The sequence below is a fragment of the Pavona decussata genome, unplaced genomic scaffold (genome assembly GCF_977016875.1).
Source record: "Pavona decussata unplaced genomic scaffold, jaPavDecu1.1 SCAFFOLD_133, whole genome shotgun sequence".
Taxonomy (NCBI): domain Eukaryota; kingdom Metazoa; phylum Cnidaria; class Anthozoa; order Scleractinia; family Agariciidae; genus Pavona; species Pavona decussata.
Genome location: NW_028145546.1, coordinates 3,884,952 through 3,901,182, shown reverse-complemented (window position 1 = coordinate 3,901,182; position 16,231 = coordinate 3,884,952). Strand labels below are relative to the sequence as shown.

At 38.2% G+C, this 16,231-nt stretch overlaps 3 protein-coding genes across 5 annotated transcripts in view; 1 reads left to right on the top strand and 2 right to left on the bottom strand.

Annotated features, from left to right (window-relative positions):
- Window positions 1-16,231, bottom strand: part of LOC146468317 (large ribosomal subunit protein uL22-like) — a 75,464-nt gene that overhangs the window by 41,284 nt on the left and 17,949 nt on the right. The window lies entirely within an intron of this gene.
- LOC146468319 (histone H5-like) lies at window positions 1,206-2,114 on the bottom strand. The gene has a single exon (XM_085125128.1). The coding sequence runs from the start codon at window positions 2,020-2,022 to the stop codon at window positions 1,354-1,356; it is 669 nt and encodes a 222-aa protein (XP_084981254.1). The 5' UTR covers window positions 2,023-2,114; the 3' UTR covers window positions 1,206-1,353.
- LOC146468318 (dual specificity mitogen-activated protein kinase kinase 1-like) lies at window positions 2,180-15,288 on the top strand. Of its 3 annotated transcripts, none has more exons than XM_085125127.1 (10): window positions 2,180-2,273; window positions 4,856-5,090; window positions 5,346-5,492; window positions 8,675-8,752; window positions 9,198-9,249; window positions 9,851-9,975; window positions 10,886-11,134; window positions 11,840-11,901; window positions 12,147-12,192; window positions 14,731-14,956. In XM_085125127.1, exons 2-10 carry the CDS (start codon window positions 4,878-4,880, stop codon window positions 14,806-14,808), a joined length of 1,050 nt encoding a protein of 349 aa, XP_084981253.1. In that variant the 5' UTR covers window positions 2,180-2,273; window positions 4,856-4,877; the 3' UTR covers window positions 14,809-14,956. The 3 variants fall into 3 exon arrangements, with proteins under 3 accessions (XP_084981253.1, XP_084981252.1, XP_084981251.1); XM_085125126.1 differs by lacking the exon at window positions 2,180-2,273 and adding an exon at window positions 2,578-2,708; XM_085125125.1 differs by lacking the exon at window positions 2,180-2,273 and adding an exon at window positions 4,486-4,732 and having other exon boundaries at window positions 14,731-15,288.

The following is a 16,231-nucleotide window of genomic DNA, read 5'->3' as shown; positions in this document are numbered from 1 at the left end:
CAATCCAGTTTTTAAAACGCAGAGGTCTCTCCAATAATAAGCTCTCCGACTGAAAGAAGCAAATAAGACCCTGGACCCTAAAAATGTCCTTTGAAAGAATATAAGCCCTGTTGGAGTTTACGTACTGATTCCGAATTTTGCGTGTGAAATTCCTCTGAAAATTGAGGCAGGATGTTCTCGCTATTGATTGATTTCCGGCCTGGGGAAAATAACGTACCCATATTTATCAAGATCAACTTCCGTATATTTCAAGCGTGACGTAAAACGGATGTATGCAAAATCAAACACAAGTTGGCCAACAAAAATTTGTCGTGTGAAGGCCTCTTTAGAGGTTACGTACTGATTCCTTATTTTGAGTGTGAAATTCCTCTGAAAATTGAGACAGGATGTTTTCGCTATTGATTGATTTCTGGCCTAGGGAGAATTACGGACCCGTATTCATCAAGACTGACAACTTCGGCATATTTCAAGTATGACGTAAAAAAAGGAAGAGGCTCTCTCGCCACCTTGCCATTTATCTAGAATCTAGCCTCAGTTCCTCTAGGCTGGGTCGAAATCGATGCTAAATACTCGATATAATTGACAATGAGATTTCCTTGAAAAATAACGATATTTGCGAGAAATGTCGGCTGTTTTGATCCGGCTATAAATACTGTTCACGTGACCGCTCACTTGAAATATTTGAGGGCTATTTTAGTGCCGAAAACCAATTGTTTTGCCTGATTGTATGAGCAGTTGCACAGAGCTCGAAGGAAATAATCACAAAATTAGAGTTGATTCACTGTTGCTGGGGGTTGTGTGTGTTCACAGACTATAAAGAGTGTCTTTAGAGTGCAGCGAGGTGATAACATTAGCCTGTGAGGGCGAAGAGGAAAAGGCGAAGGAAAAGGCCGCGAGCGAAGCGAGCCGAGTGAAGTGATCCCCCGGCTCGCTTCGCTCGCGGTGTTTCCTTTCGTCCTATCCCCAACCGTAGCCTGTTCACAGGCTATGATAACATCAAAGTCTTGGATGATGACGTCACAATATCGGTATCTATGTATCGAAAAAGTGCCTGATATCGGTAAATATCGTACTAGTACCGGATCGATTTAAAAAAACTGGTATCGGCCATCTCTTGGTTCCTCTGTATATTTTTAAGGGCGTGGCCAATGTTGACTTTTGAGATAAAAAAAAAAAAAGCCTCGGAAAAATCATTAGTTTTATTCCTGAGAAAAAGAGGTTTGTAAAGGAGAACGGAAATTAAGAAATAAAAAAAAAATTGTGAGAGTTATTGGTCATTGCTTTCTTTTTATTTGGTGGCTTCTAAAGAAGCCGTTTTGTTGTGTTGTGTTGTTTTCTTAGAAGGTGCTCAGTTTACTTCTTCTTGGCCGCTGCTTTGGGTTTCTTGGCTGTCTTCTTTTTTGGCGTAGCTCGTGTCTTCGGGCTCTTTGTTCGCTTCTTTGCAGCCGTTTTAGCTTTAGGTTTCTTGGTAGTCTTCTTCTTCTTCTTTGCCGGTGACTTGCCCTTCTTTTTCGCCGCGGACTTCTTCTTCGTAGCTTTCTTGGCGCCGGTTTTCTTTGCTGCTTTCTTCTTGGGCGTCGCGGCCTTCTTCCTGGGCTTTTTAGCAGCTGGCTTCTTCTTTGACTTTTTCTTTGGTGTGACTGCAGCCTTGTTGACCTTGAAGGATCCCGAGGCACCGGTTCCTTTGGTATGCATTAGCTTCCCTGAGGCAACTCCTCTTTTCAAGGCCATCCTCAGATGAGTCGAGATGTCACCCGTTACTTTGAAGTTCGCTTTGATGTACTTTTCAATGGCTTGCCTGGACGAGCCGCCTCTATCTTTCATTGCTGTTATCGCTTGAGAAACCATGGCGATGTACGGCGGATGGGCAGCAGCAGTAGACTTCTTTGCTCTCGGTTTTCGACTCTTCGCCATCTTTCGCGCACCGGGACTCTTCGATCGCGACCTTGATCGGGATCTTGATCTGGAACGAGATTTAGATCTGGAACGTGATCTTGACTTTGGCCTTGCAACAGCAGACATAATCCACAACTGACTCAAAAACGATCGATAGAAAACAAATTTGCTTCGGGAAAAAAGACTTTCGCGATGCAATAACGAGGTTTTTTTACGCGCCACTTTTATAACAAAAAGCCTGACGCCCGAGGAAACAGACTGCAATCACACGGATCAGAACAAACAAGAAGTGATTGATGAGCGACATGTTTGGTATTTGTGTTTCTTCAACGAGATTTTCAATCATTTGCCTGTAAACGGGTAACCGCATGGAGAGGGTGAGTTATTGAATGTGTAGCTAAAATGAAGGGCTTCTCAGGTCTTCTTGTTAGATCAGCCGCATTTAAGGGCTTTTAAGGGATTTTTCGTTTCTTTTTCATTAGGGGAGGTGTCAAAAATTAATGTGAATAGCATTAAATATTAATTAATCATTAATTAGACGCTCCGAAGTTGTATAAAGTCCTCGGAGTTAAAGTTTGATGCTAGGACAACAGGATAACTGCAATACGACTGAAAAAAATGACATGTCAAAATTTTTTAGTCAGAATGAAAACTTCAAACAAAGACAAGATTTCGTGGTCGCCATGTTTGTTGACTTGCAGTCCTTTCAAAACAGTTTTCTCTCTATCGCGTCTTTCCGAAATTCTGGTTGGCTATTTTCTGGAACATCTACCTGTTTTTGCGTTTTAGGAAAGGAAAGATAACTGATAACAGTAAGTAGACATTTTGAATCTAGCTGAGGTTGAAGACTGATTGAAATAAGTTAAGCGTAACTAGTTTATTAATTTGTCTTATAAGGAACAGGGGCTCCCAACGGTTCTTTTTGGTGGAATGTATCTGTTCGGAAAACCTCGGCCGCCTCAGAAAAAGTTATCGCATTGTGAAGAACAACTATTGGCGTTTGATTTCGCGAAATATTTTCTCAAACCCTTGTGGCACTAAAAACTGAACTACAATCCCTTTAGTTTTCAGAGTGGCAAACACGTTGTTTAAAAGTGCGAAGTAAAGTGAGCAAGTATTTTCCCGGCCAATAGCAGCTCGCAAATAATCGAAATCCGGGAAATAAGACTCCTTGTAAAATTTTTTGCGATTTATGCTTAAATTTTCAGCTAAAGAATCCGAAAAGGCAACCTGTACAAACTGAATTTCCCTGATAAAATGATTTTAACTCTTAGCTTTTGCCGGTTTAATGTTCTCGTTGGTGCCCCAGTATCGATTGTCATTGGTCAAAACAGGTTGGATCAATAAACCTTAAAAAAGTTATAAGTTTACGCTTTAGTCCACGGCTCCAGAACTTGATTCACGAATCTGGTGGAAAAACAACTCCTTTGAAAAGAAGCCGTAAGTTTTTGCCATATACCATTACCTTGACTTCAACTAAATTTACAACCAGTCAAAATGCTTTTTGACTTAATAAATTAATGCGAAAAACATTGGCTTGCAGGCAGATTGAAGAGTGAAATCATGACAAGTTACGTTCCGTATCCTGCTAGGCTGTTTCTTTTTTCTCCTGCATTCTCCTCATGTTTTTGCCGCTTCTAGTATTCTTTCAACCCGGGGTGAAGAAACAGAAGCGCTAGCGGAAAATATAAGAAGAAACCAAAGGAGACAAAGAGGAACCTCTATAAGCTGGCTGGTGCGATAACGAGTCACGCACCATGAAATTCAGATTGGGCACGCTAAGCCTACAGAAAACGTGCAACTTAATTCTGCAAATCATTCCTTTTGTACAACCACTATTAAATTCAAACGTCTTATAGGGACGAAATCACGACGGCAACGGCAACGAGAACGTCAAAAAGCAAAAGTTTTAATGAGCAAAACGATAACAAATCCTTAGCCCTATATTTGTTTTATCATGATCAGAGGCAACTGAAGATGAGTAACAGGGTTTTTCTGTTGAGAGTCTTCCCTCCCATCCCTTTTCTTTTGTTCCTTTTCTTTTTCAGTTTTATTTTCTTGGTCAACCGCTTTTTCGGCTCAGAACGACCTACCCTGAAAGCTTAACCTGAGATGCTGAACCAAGAAATGTATGTAAATCGGAAAAAAAGTTATGTGCTAATTCGCGAAGACTGTGCATGCATGCTTGGATCTGTTGCTGAGCTCGACTGTTATATCCAGCTGTTGTTGGGATTATTTGTCTGTATGAACGTGACTTATTTTGCATCGCGGATGGCCTAAAATGACCTAAAATATCGACTAAGATCCATCGTGCAAATGTTGTCAATTTTCTAAGTCCATAACTTTCATTCAATGTGATTCACTTCAGACCATACATATTCCTTAATTTTATTGTATTATTCTGGAAAATAAATGTATAATGTTCGACCAAAGAAAATTAAATTTGTGAATTTATGTCACGCAAAAATCGAGCGATTTGTTACTGACCAAGTTCACCGCGGGCTCTAACTACAAACTGGAGCTTGAAAAATATTATTGTCTGTTTCACGATTCACGGTCGCCCAGGCCGCTTTGAGCGACGATACATTTGCCTTTGGTGCTCGACTCCTGGGTACATCTGACGACAAGATCCTGTGCAGAAAAATTGATACATGGTCTGATCTGCAAAACACGCTTCCGTTGTGCAATGCGGAATGTTTATGTGAAACAAAGGAAGTATACTATTGAAATTTCTCCTGGACTGTGAGCACCGTGTCATTGCTACAGCCGTAATGTCCAAACCGAAGAATAAATTGAAATTGACGATAGCACCTTCCACGCCAGAGCCCGTGCAGCCGTGAGTACAAGGCCGCTTTTTGTTGTTTTCTTTCTGTTTCCAAGCTCAAATCTGCGTCAAATAAGTTACGCTCCGCGATGTTAACTGCCCATTGTGTGCTATGTTGTTTTTCTTGTCCTGCAGTAACGACGCGGCTGGGATAGGCATGCAAAAAGTCGAAGAGATACGAAAGAAATTCGACGAACTTGAACTCGACTCCTTACAGCGCGAGAGGTTGGAGGCGTTTCTAGCCGAGAAGAGAAAAATTGGAGAACTGAACGCTGAGGATTTCGATAAATTGGCAGAATTAGGAGCTGGGAATGGCGGCGTTGTAACCAAGGTCTTGCACAAACCGAGCGGTCTTATTATGGCTCGAAAGGTGAGCTCGCTAGGCAGGATGTTTGGAACCCAATTAAAATCCCAGTAGAATATATTTTCACTTTGATAATAACGCGATCTTGTGTGCATTTAATTCTCCTGAGTTTGTTCAAGAAAATAGTTTCTTTTCTCGCTTAAAAACGGTAAAGTGCCGTGTCGCACCTATATTTTGAGGAGTTTTACGTACGACCTCCTGGAATTTGTGTGCTATTTTTGTACATTTTTTCAAAGAACTCATGTCTCTTTTCATCCACAGCTAATTCACTTGGAAATCAAGCCGTCCATTCGTAACCAGATTATTAGAGAACTGAAAGTTTTACACGATTGCAACTCTCCATACATTGTGGGATTCTACGGAGCCTTCTACAGTGACGGAGAAATCTCTATTTGTATGGAACACATGGTAAAGACAACGTTTCGTTATTAGCGAATGTAATTGTTGTTTATTGTGTACTTCCCCATAGGAAAACACTGACTAGCTATGCATGATGTAGCATTTATTCGTCTGTTATAGGAAATACGTAAAAGCAAATCGCGCTCGTTGGATGGCAGTTGAGATATAAATTATTTACTTGTTATTTGGCCCACGTCGGCCGGAACGCAAATTGCAGACTGGTGTGTGCAGTAAGGTCGCTTTTGCAGCGCATCATAGACATGCTTTGATAATTCATGCCAGATGAAATGCCCGTATCTTAAGTCATAGATGGGAGAGATTTCGTTTTGCAGCGTTTGATTTCTTCTCGAGATGTGCTTGGAAAGTACACATTCGGTTTACTGCCCTCGGAGTTTGATGGCTGTTTCTCTCGTTTTAGACCTTTGTCCCTTGATTGTCTCCAAAATGTAAATTTGATGTTTTCAGTTGTCGTTTCAGGCCCCATTTCAACTGAAACAAGTCGTCTTTTATTCATCCTGTTTGGTTTTGAAAAAATTGCAAGGGCCGGTTTGATTGCATTTTTCCCCAATCTGTGGTAATCATTTCATAATGTTGCTCGATTCATGATGGAATATTGTGGATTGTGCTTACTGGAACATTACCCTTGCAAACAAGATTATTTCATTATTGATTTAATTATTATCTGGGTTTGGTTTAGCTACAATCCATTTTTCCTCAGACCCTAAAGAATTTTTCCACTGCTGAAGTAGTACTTTGTATCAGCTTTGCTATAATTTAGATATTGATCTCCTACATTTGGGATTGTTTTTGTGCAAGGGCTTGGTTTGAAATAGCTTTTTTGCCTCCACACCTGCAGAATGTGTAATTTGCATACCAAAAATAGTGTACAGTCTACTTCACATATCTCTCACTTCTTTGTGCTTCATTGTGATTGGTAACATTTCCAGTTTGAAGTTGCCAAGGTAGTATGCAAAACAAGAGTATTTATGCAAGATATTGGAGGCTTTTGCATCCTGCTGATGGCACATATTTGGATTTTAGAAGATCTCCATGAAAATACATTTCTCAAAAACCTTACATGGCCACCCTGAAGTGTTTAAAATAAATTGGTAGATCCAGTCAAATAATGAAAGGGTTAATTTAGGTTGGTAGCTTGTTTAATGTTCTTTTTTTGACAATTTTCTCTACTGTAACCGTTAGTATCCAAGACTCAGACATTTTCAAATAGTTTTCTTAGAGCAGTGAAGTGTTGGCTGGCAGCTGTTAATAGAAGAATGTTGTCAAAATAAGTGCTTGTAATTTGGCAAACTAGGATGTAAATCTTGGCAATTGTTATTGCTTAATAACATCACATTTATAGGTCTTTGTTTGTCAGCTTTCCATCCAAGGTATTGGAGTTAATTAAGAAGACATTTGCTTTCTTACCAAGCAAGCAGACGTTTGCAAATGTTGCTCATTTTAGTTAGAGTAATAACATGAATACAGATATCCAGTTTTCCTCCACAACTGGGAAAAAGGATGTTAGCAAAGTGATTTTGATGATATTGTTATTGCCAACAGTCCTAAAATGCATAACTAAGGTGATATTTCTAGGTACATAATTGTTAAGCACAGGTGAAGCTTGTGGTCTCTCTAAGAACAAGTAAATCAAATAATGATAATGAATATTTTATATCTTGTATCTCATGGATCCCTTGTTGATCTTAGAGATTTTTAAAATTACTACAGCTGTTTTGATGAGCATGTTGTGTGCGGCGTCTGAGTCGAAAACAACGTCCCATGCTCATGTTTCCCGTTTAATTTCTCTGTTGGAAAAGTAAAGTTTGCTTTGCAATATTCCTAATTGTAGAAATTGCTGGTTGTTTAACCAAGATTTTTGGGTGATGTTCATAGGTAACAATACAACAACATTCCAATGGAACAAAAATGCTGGTTTAAATTGCTGAAAATTTAAGGAAAATTCCAGCTGATTGCAGCAGCACTTGTTAGGTGACTGCGCTCAACAGAAAAAAAAACCCGTTTCATTCATGCCCAATTTCATTCAGATGCAACAAGACGAGGAAAACCAACACACTTTGAACAACTATTGCCAGTGAAACTGAGGCCAGTTTCAAATTGGAAAGTGGAATATAGAAATTTTCCAGTATTAAATTTGTGTAGTTAAGAAAACATTGCAAGTTAGACTGGGAATTCCATTAAAAAAACACACACACATACAGTTCTACTCTATAAAAAATCCACTGCTGAAATTTCTGGAATGTTTGGTCAGTAGGAAGGTGTCCCAAATTGTCAAAAAGAAATTGTCAGGTGCTGAACTTCTGGCCTTGTGTTTGGTTGGATACCTGTTTTGCTGTTAATGAACATTGAAAATACTTGACATTGAGAGTTGAGAGGAAGTAAAACTGGCACTTGTCAAGGGGACCATCCATTAGTATTCTGTTATCTGTACATGGTGGAGATATGTCCAGAAATGCACGCTAATGAGATGCATGAACTGTATGATAGACATCACAAAGTGTCTCCTGCCCTAAATTCTTACTAAAACACAAATAATTCTGTCAAACTTGAAGTCATATGAAAATGGCAAAAAGCTCTGTCTTATATAAAGTACCCAAAATTAGGGTTAGGTGCATTTCTGGACATAAGTGAAATTTTCAGTTTATTTCTATCTAAAAACCTGCCTGACACATAAATTTGCCTCAGATTCAAGGTCAGGGTTGTTATACTCAGGGGATGGGCACGGGAGGTTTCCTGGAATGTTTATACCGAGAGGATCTGCACCCAGTTCCAAACCCTTCCCCTTCTAATACCATGTTTGAGAGAAGAAATAACCCTTTCGTGTGCCTTCCATGGAAAATGCTGCCTCTTTCACACATCTACAGAAGAAACACTACATCTTTTTTTGGTTGGTCTGTTTGAGATAACGTCCTTTTACTTGAACCTTAATGACATTTTTTTTTTACCTTTTTTGATATTTCAGCTCATGAAATCCCTACCCTTTTGTAATATACCTCCAAAACGATGGCACCCCCTTTGGGCAGAACCTCCCCATAAAATACATTACCAGGGAGAACTGGGATGAAATCTGTTTTGGAGAAAATTAAAATTGCAGTTTTGACCTAGTCAAAAATTGCAAACAGTCTATCAAATTTTGTGCTTTTGGTATAAAGATAATTGAAAATTGTTTTCAGGATGGTGGCTCACTCGATCAGATATTGAAAAAGGCTGATCAACTACCTGAGGACATTCTGGGAAAAATTACTGTTGCCGTAAGTACCAATTAGAAGAAGGTTTTGATGTAACACTACTGAGATTGCTCCAAATAAGTTCTACTTTGGTACAGACACTGGTTATCACGATTAGAAATTTAGTTCCATATTTTATTTTGTTGTATGTTTTTCTAGTAAGAGGTAGCTTGCGTAAACAGTCATTGTTTCACAGTGCCAGCGCTGGTCTCCCTGGAAAAGTGATGCCTGAGTAATGACTGCACAAATTCTGTACTGATGACATAATTCCTGCTCAGATCTGGGTAGAAATTGGTTAAAATGGTTATGATTGGTTAAAACAAATTTCTGAACAAAGCAATGATCGAAGTTAAAAATAGCAAATTAATGCTTTCAACATAACTTGTACAAACTTATGATGATGTAAATTATACATTATCTCCCTTCAAAAATTTTTAAGTATCAACAACAATATTTTGTTATTTTACAGGTTCTTAAAGGACTGAGCTACCTCAGAGATAACCACAAAATAATCCACAGAGGCAAGTGTAATTAAAACATTCATATGAGCACTGTTTGGAAATTTCCTTTTGCAGTGACACAAACGAGAAAATAGGATGCCACAAGTACCTTGTAGCTTTGATGGTGTATACAGTGGTCACTGCCAACATCTAACCAATGCATTGTTTAGTGAGTGCAAACATTGATCAAAATTTGTTTAATTACAAACAACAAGCACCTGGAACTAAACCACTGCAGAGCAGCAAGCAGTTTGAAAAATTCCCGCCAGCAGTTAGCTATTTGTGTGATCATGATTAAAGAATTAGGTATTTTTTTATCTTGAGATCTACTGGATAGATGTTCAGTTCCTTTCAAAATAATGTAATTTGCTTTCACCCAAAATCTAGAAATAAAACATGATTTTGGAGCAGGGATACTATTATTCTGGAATTGTTTGTTGTGGTGTGATTTGAGACGTGCTGGGGGAAAAGACAGAGAATGGCTTTTAGAGATTGCAGCTACAGTTTTAGGAGTTATCTCCTGTTTTGTGAATTGTTCCCAGAATTAAACTTTGAAATTTAATTAGAGTGACTGCAGATTTGTTATGATATAAAAAATGACCATTTTAATGTTGCTTGACAGATGTGAAACCATCAAACATATTAGTTAACTCCCGTGGTGAGATTAAGCTGTGTGACTTTGGAGTCAGTGGCCAGTTAATTGACTCAATGGCAAATTCTTTTGTTGGAACAAGATCATACATGTCGGTAAGCCAACTACTTAACCATTATGTAAGCGAGTTGTTTGAGTTACTGTGTTTTGGGTTTGAGTTAAAACGTGCAGTTCCAGAAAATATTGAAAACCACCCTGTTGGAGATTGTTGGAAATTTCGAAGCGGTGAGCCAAAATTTCTGAAGTGGGTAGGGTGGGGGGTGTGTTGATCTCAAACTAAAAAACCTATGGGGGGAGTATGGGTATTTCTGGAACAATAGTAAGTGAGTAAGTGCAATGCAGTTAGATTCTTTTTTTGTTTGTGTTGTTTGGCTTCTATCTAAAGCAAATTCTCTTAGATGTCACTGGCTGTGTACTGTTTAGGAATGTTGAAATGCAAGTTCTTTCTTGTTGTGCCCAACATTAGTGTGCCAATGGACCATCCTGCTAGCAGAGCCTTTTTTAACTCCACAAAGAAAGGCTCAGCAGAGATCATGTGCAGTCTGCAAGCAAATCTGGTCCTGCTATTTCATAGTGTCCACATTTGCAGGGTTTTGGGGGTATAGTTGACACTACTTGTTCAAGCTTCTGCAAGTAAATCATTTTCAATATAAATGAATGATATGATAAAATGAAAAATGGTTTGATCAATTAATATTTCTTTTCATGTTCAGCAAAACCTTGTTATCACAATTATCACAGACATAATTGAGACCACAATAATTAACAATATCGCCATAAAATAAAGTGTGTTGACTATAGTAATTTTATGTAAAGTTCATGCGTCAGTACTAAGGTTAAACTTCAGTTAATAACGACAACTCCATGTTAAATGGGTGTCTGTAAAACAGGGTTCACATTTTCCTGTTGTGGATAAAAATATATGAAGCTCTGACCCAGAAAACAGGATTCTGGTATTCTGAAATTTGTGTCACTTTTTTGAAACTAAAAGACATCTTTTTTCAGCCTGAAAGACTTCAAGGAGCCAATTACTCAGTTCTATCAGACATTTGGAGTTTTGGCTTGTCACTGGTTGAAATGGCGATTGGCAGATATCCAATTCCACCACCAGAGGAAAATGAACTTGAAAAAAATTCAAATTTTCCATCACCTCGTATGAGGCTTCCTCCTGGAACAAGGCCGCAAGGTGGTGTGAATAATGATGCTGCCAGACCCATGGCAATATTTGAACTGCTGGACTACATTGTCAATGAAGTAAGTTTGTAGTGGTCTGTTGCAAGAAAAGCTTATTGAAGTGTAAAAACAAATATATTGTGACTAAGCGTGTTGGTTTTATTCCTTGGTTAATTTCTACCAGAATCTTGTACAGGATTTGTTTGTTGATGTGGAGATTTTAAAGAGTCAAATTAGATTTGGATGCAAAGAAGCCAGTGAGTTCTTTTAACCCTTTCCCGACCAAGAGTGCCATATGGCACAAGATGCAATTATGAGCTCAGTATTTGGTCAATTTGTGTGAAATTTGCACAACCAAAAGATCTTTGAAAGATCTATAAATTGAAGGCATAAAATCATGCCCCCCTCCCATATGAGACTTGATTTACCACCCCTCAAACTTTTGGATTTTTTTTTCTTTGTACGTTAAAGGTCCGGTTGATATCTTACAACAAGCAATACACTGAGAGCTGTACATTAAGCTATAGTTTAGGGGCATACCCAGTATGTACAACGAATGAGAAAATTTTCAATGTTTTTCTTCTTTCGTTTTGGACTTTTTTCACTCTATTATGTGACCTCCTCCATCTCTGTTGGTGTGATTTATAGCACACCCCAGAAAATACCTGTTAAATGGTATATCACATGTGGTCTCCCAGCTCATAGTTAGCGATTTAGAAAAATTTGCCATTTCCCTCGGACGGGAAAGGGTTAAAATGAACCTTTCCTTTTTTTCTTTTTTTGTAGCCTCCCCCAAAGCTGCCATCAGATCACTTTTCAGCGGAGTTTTGTGAGTTTGTCAACAAATGGTAGGTCATGTTGCTGTCTTTATCTGAGATAAAGTAAGGTGTAGAGTACAATTATTTAACATGTTTTTTTTTTATATATTTATATATAATTACAGTCTTAATGACGGGAGAAATTGTTTGTGTTCTTTATGAAATGAATTGCCGGCTTTAAAATTCCTGCATGATTTTTAGATAGCACCCAGAACAACTCTCAGCATTGTGATGTAAGTTGTGATAAGTTAAAATGATAATTTTATTTGTTTTAGTCTTGTAAAGAATCCTTCAGAGAGAGCAGACCTCAAGTCATTAATGGTACGTATTTTTTTTTTTTTATTAGATAGGGTCATGATTTGCTGTGAACACTCTGCAATGTTTTGTTTCAAACTGTTTCTGTTTGTAATGTAACATTTCAAAGTGCCTGTGTGTATTTACCGATATTAAGGGCAGAATATTTGCAGGCCCTCGGAATCCTACTGGCTTAATTTTTTTTTGTAATAAAGTGAAATTTAAATTCTTTTTCTCAGTGATTTGTAACAGTTATGTTTGCACTTTATTGCCCACTTGGCAAATTAAAGGGCTTGTAGGCATTTATAAAAGTGTTTGGAGGACAGAATATTTGAACTGCTACCAAATTATGAGCAGATTGATGTGGAAATCTGGGAAAATAGCATTTCTCTTCATTACATGTGATACAAACTAAAATGTTCAAGGAAGCAATCTTACAACTGGAAAATATGAATCAAAGTTCATTTAAACAGCTGCAGAAAATGGTCTACTTTGCAGGCAAATAAAACTAATGCACCACATGTTTTGCATTCCATTTCATGGGAATCAATATGTGAAAGAAATGTGGTGTCATGTTTTAAACCTGATTAATAAATGATAGAGGTATTTTTCAGTCAGTGACACAGGCATACTCGGAAAAACAAAATACGGTGTTCCCCCAACATGAGTTGAACCTATGAACTTCCGATTACTTTACTTATTATTGGCCTAGCTTCCACGACTCTCTTGTAGCTCAGTGGTAGAGCATCCGAACTTAAAATTTTTTTTTTAATACTTATATAGCGCCCTTTAACATCTAAATGATCAAAGGTGCTTTACAATCCAAGAAAGCTAATATTCACAAATCAAATAATTACAAATCAAATGTTGGTTTTTGAGGAGAGGGGAAAACCGGAGTGCCCGGAGAAAAACCTCTCGGAGCAGAGTAGAGAACCAACAAACTCAGCCCACTTATGACGCCAAGTCCGGGAATCGAACCCGGGCCACATTGGTGGAAGGCGAGTGCTCAACCACTGCGCCAACCCTGCTCCCCAGTAACTTGTTCTGGGCATGCCCCCAGAGTTTTTTTTTAAGAGTGTTCAGCATTACGAAATCGCGCCCATTGAAACACGTCGCTCGTAAAATGCAAATGAGCTTTATTTTGGACGTCAATCACAGCAGTCTTTTGTGTATGGTATTGTTAATGTGACAATTCGCGGAACGCATCTATTCATTGAAACACAATAGAAAAATAACGCAACACAAAAGAACGAAAGGCGAAGTTTATCAGCAGAAGTTGCGCGACTAAACTAAAATAAATAAAAATTTGCCCTGCGCTATCAAGGAAGCGATGATTTTTAGGTTATTCGATGACAAACGACAGTTCCCAATAAGAATGGGCATTATGTATGCTATCATTGCGATAAAAAGGGAGTAAAACAGATAATCACTGTCTCCAGTGAATTGAAAGTAATTTGCATAATCGAGCGGCACAGGGGAATCAAGCAAATGTAATTTTCAATCAACGAAGCGTGTTTTTACGGCAATATACTGCGATTCCAAGCGAAAATTTTGATTTATAGGATCCCAAATCAACCACATTCGATGTTAGAACTTTAATACGCTCCTTTCAAAGGGCGCCGCTACCGTTTCCTTACGTAAACTCCTTCTTCTTGTGCAAAAAAAATAAACGAACACTCTTGAGGATTCATGCTGCGAGACAAAAGATACCGCCACCAGCGGCACGCTTTGTAATGCTTGCAAAGCATCATGGTACCCCACTTTTATCGGGCGACGTGTTTCAATGGGCGCGATTTCGTAATGGGTTCCTTTCCTCTTCAGAAATGAGCAGCCATGAAGGTTTGTCAGTTGTGAGACTTTTAGTTTTGACCTTGTAAAAGAAGACTGATTTAACATCATCATCATCATCATCATTGTGATCACTAGCATCATCACTGTCATTCTTACCACTCTCTAGGGCACTGTCAAACCTTGATTACAGAACTTGTTTGGTCTTGGAGAAATATGCAACAAACATTTTAATATAATTTTAATATACTTGAATACAATATAAATAACATTTGCCTTGAACATGTAAGTGTGCATTTACGCTACCAAAACAACCATGCAGAACATACAAATGATAGTATTTATTACATAGGTAGCATGTTGAAGCAACTAGTTAAAGCTATGAAAGTGAATATATGAAAATTCATACATTTGAACTGTGCAAGAAAGAATGAATAAGTGAATGATCACTGCAGTTATATATGCAACTTAAGCAGCTGTGAAAAGAAAGCCTGAAAAAAATTACCATGGGTTTGAATCCTGTTCAAGCCTGGATTTTTTCAGGCTTTCCTTTTGCAACTGCTTGTTGTGTATATAACTGTGATGATCGATCACTTATTCACTTAAAGCTACTTGGTTTCAGATAATGAGAATGGTTATGCACCAAGCTCTTTCATTTCAACTTTTTCAAACCCCAGTTTTTTCTAAAGTATAACCATGATGCATCTCTGAGGTCATAATCAAGGTTTGACAGTACTTTGCTGTCTTGAAGGTAATGTTATTTCCATTTTTCCATAGAACCATCCTTTTGTGAAGAAATCAGAGACAACACAAGTAGACTTTGCTGGTTGGGTTTGTAATTTGGCTGGTCTTTAGCAAGTCATGAGCAGTCAAAGAAAATGAACAATTCAAGTATTGTTATGGAAGAAGTTTATTATCCCTATTTAACTTGCATCATTGGAATGAAGATGTTACAAGAAAAAATGAAGATGGATGCAGTGGAATTTATGTAACTTTGGTGTGTTTGAATGGCCGTATGAAAGTGCAGTGCATAAGCGGGATTTTTCTGTTGGTGGCTAGATGATGTATGGATTAATGCAGGATCTGAGATCTTGGGTCTTTCCTTTTATGGCTGGTTTTCACTGCGCAATCACAGCTGTTTGGGGGCAGTTGTGAAGTGTTGAGATGTGGAATGGAAGGAACTCTAGAAGATCATAAGAGGGTGGGGAGGGTTGGGGTAGATGGTAGATTTCTCCACCCACCCTCCCTTACTGGTTTCTAAGTTTCCTACGCCCTGATACCTTTCAAGTTACAACTTTAGTTGTGCAGAATATAAGTGAATTGCTTTGTAACACTATCCTTTGATAATTATTGAGCTTTTTTGATGCGCGAGTTAATTTTCTGAACAAGCTTGTCCCATTTAATTTACTTCAAATCCTCTATTTTATTCCCTGCCTCTACTGTATGTTAAACTCTTTTATATGTTTCAATTAACCCTTTAACCCCTAATATCAAAGAACAAATTCTCCTATCTTGTGCCCATACTTTTCTTAAAAAATTATGGGGAGAAGTTATTAAAATATCAAGAAAATTCACCTTCAGTGATCATATCCTTAATTCCATGACCTCAGGGGTTGAATAAGCATTGATATTACAAGGAGAAATTTGATGCTGATCACTGATAGAGCTTAAACGTTAATTAATTGCTTATGTTAGAAGTAGAATTATTTAAACCCCTCCATTACAACTTGTCCCGTTCAGAGACCTCACCACCGGCTACAAGAATGTACCTTTTGCCTTTTATTAGGATACCATACTGTTAGTATGCCATACTATGTGTCTGAACAAATTTTTGCAAGACATTCTTTTCAAAGTCAGATGACTGTTAAGAATTTTAAATAATCTCAAATTTGATGTTAGGGTGAATTACAAGCACTGTGCCACCGATTCAATTAGGCCCCCTCCCCCTTCTCCCTCCCTCCCTTTAACCCCCCACCCTCCCGCCCTCAAAGGCCATCAGAACTCCCAGGGACGAAATAGAGGATTTATTGTCCCATAGCATTTTCCTTGAGATATATATTGTATAGTAATATAGCTGTAGTGTCAGACATGTTGAAGAATTTGTCCAAGCACTGTTGGGAAGTGCTTTGTCAAAATATAGATACAAAACGTTTGCATGCTATGTATGATATTCATCAGAAAGGGGAAACTGTCTACATTTCTTGAAACTTTGTACACACGAGGCAGTTACAGCTTGCAATGGAATGCTCATAAGTGGTTTGTGAAAAAATTTGCAGAA

What these genes read in the sequence shown, in the direction of transcription:
- LOC146468319 (XM_085125128.1), bottom strand. Translation starts at nt 2,022, where the DNA reads ATGTCTGCTGTTGCAAGGCCAAAGTCAAGATCACGTTCCAGATCTAAA.
- LOC146468318 (XM_085125125.1), top strand. Translation starts at nt 4,668, where the DNA reads ATGTCCAAACCGAAGAATAAATTGAAATTGACGATAGCACCTTCCACG. An exon ending in TGGGAAAAATTACTGTTGCC is followed by an intron (nt 8,753 to 9,197) that starts GTAAGTACCAAT and finishes GTTATTTTACAG; the next exon opens with GTTCTTAAAGGACTGAGCTA. An exon ending in GAACAAGATCATACATGTCG is followed by an intron (nt 9,976 to 10,885) that starts GTAAGCCAACTA and finishes ATCTTTTTTCAG; the next exon opens with CCTGAAAGACTTCAAGGAGC.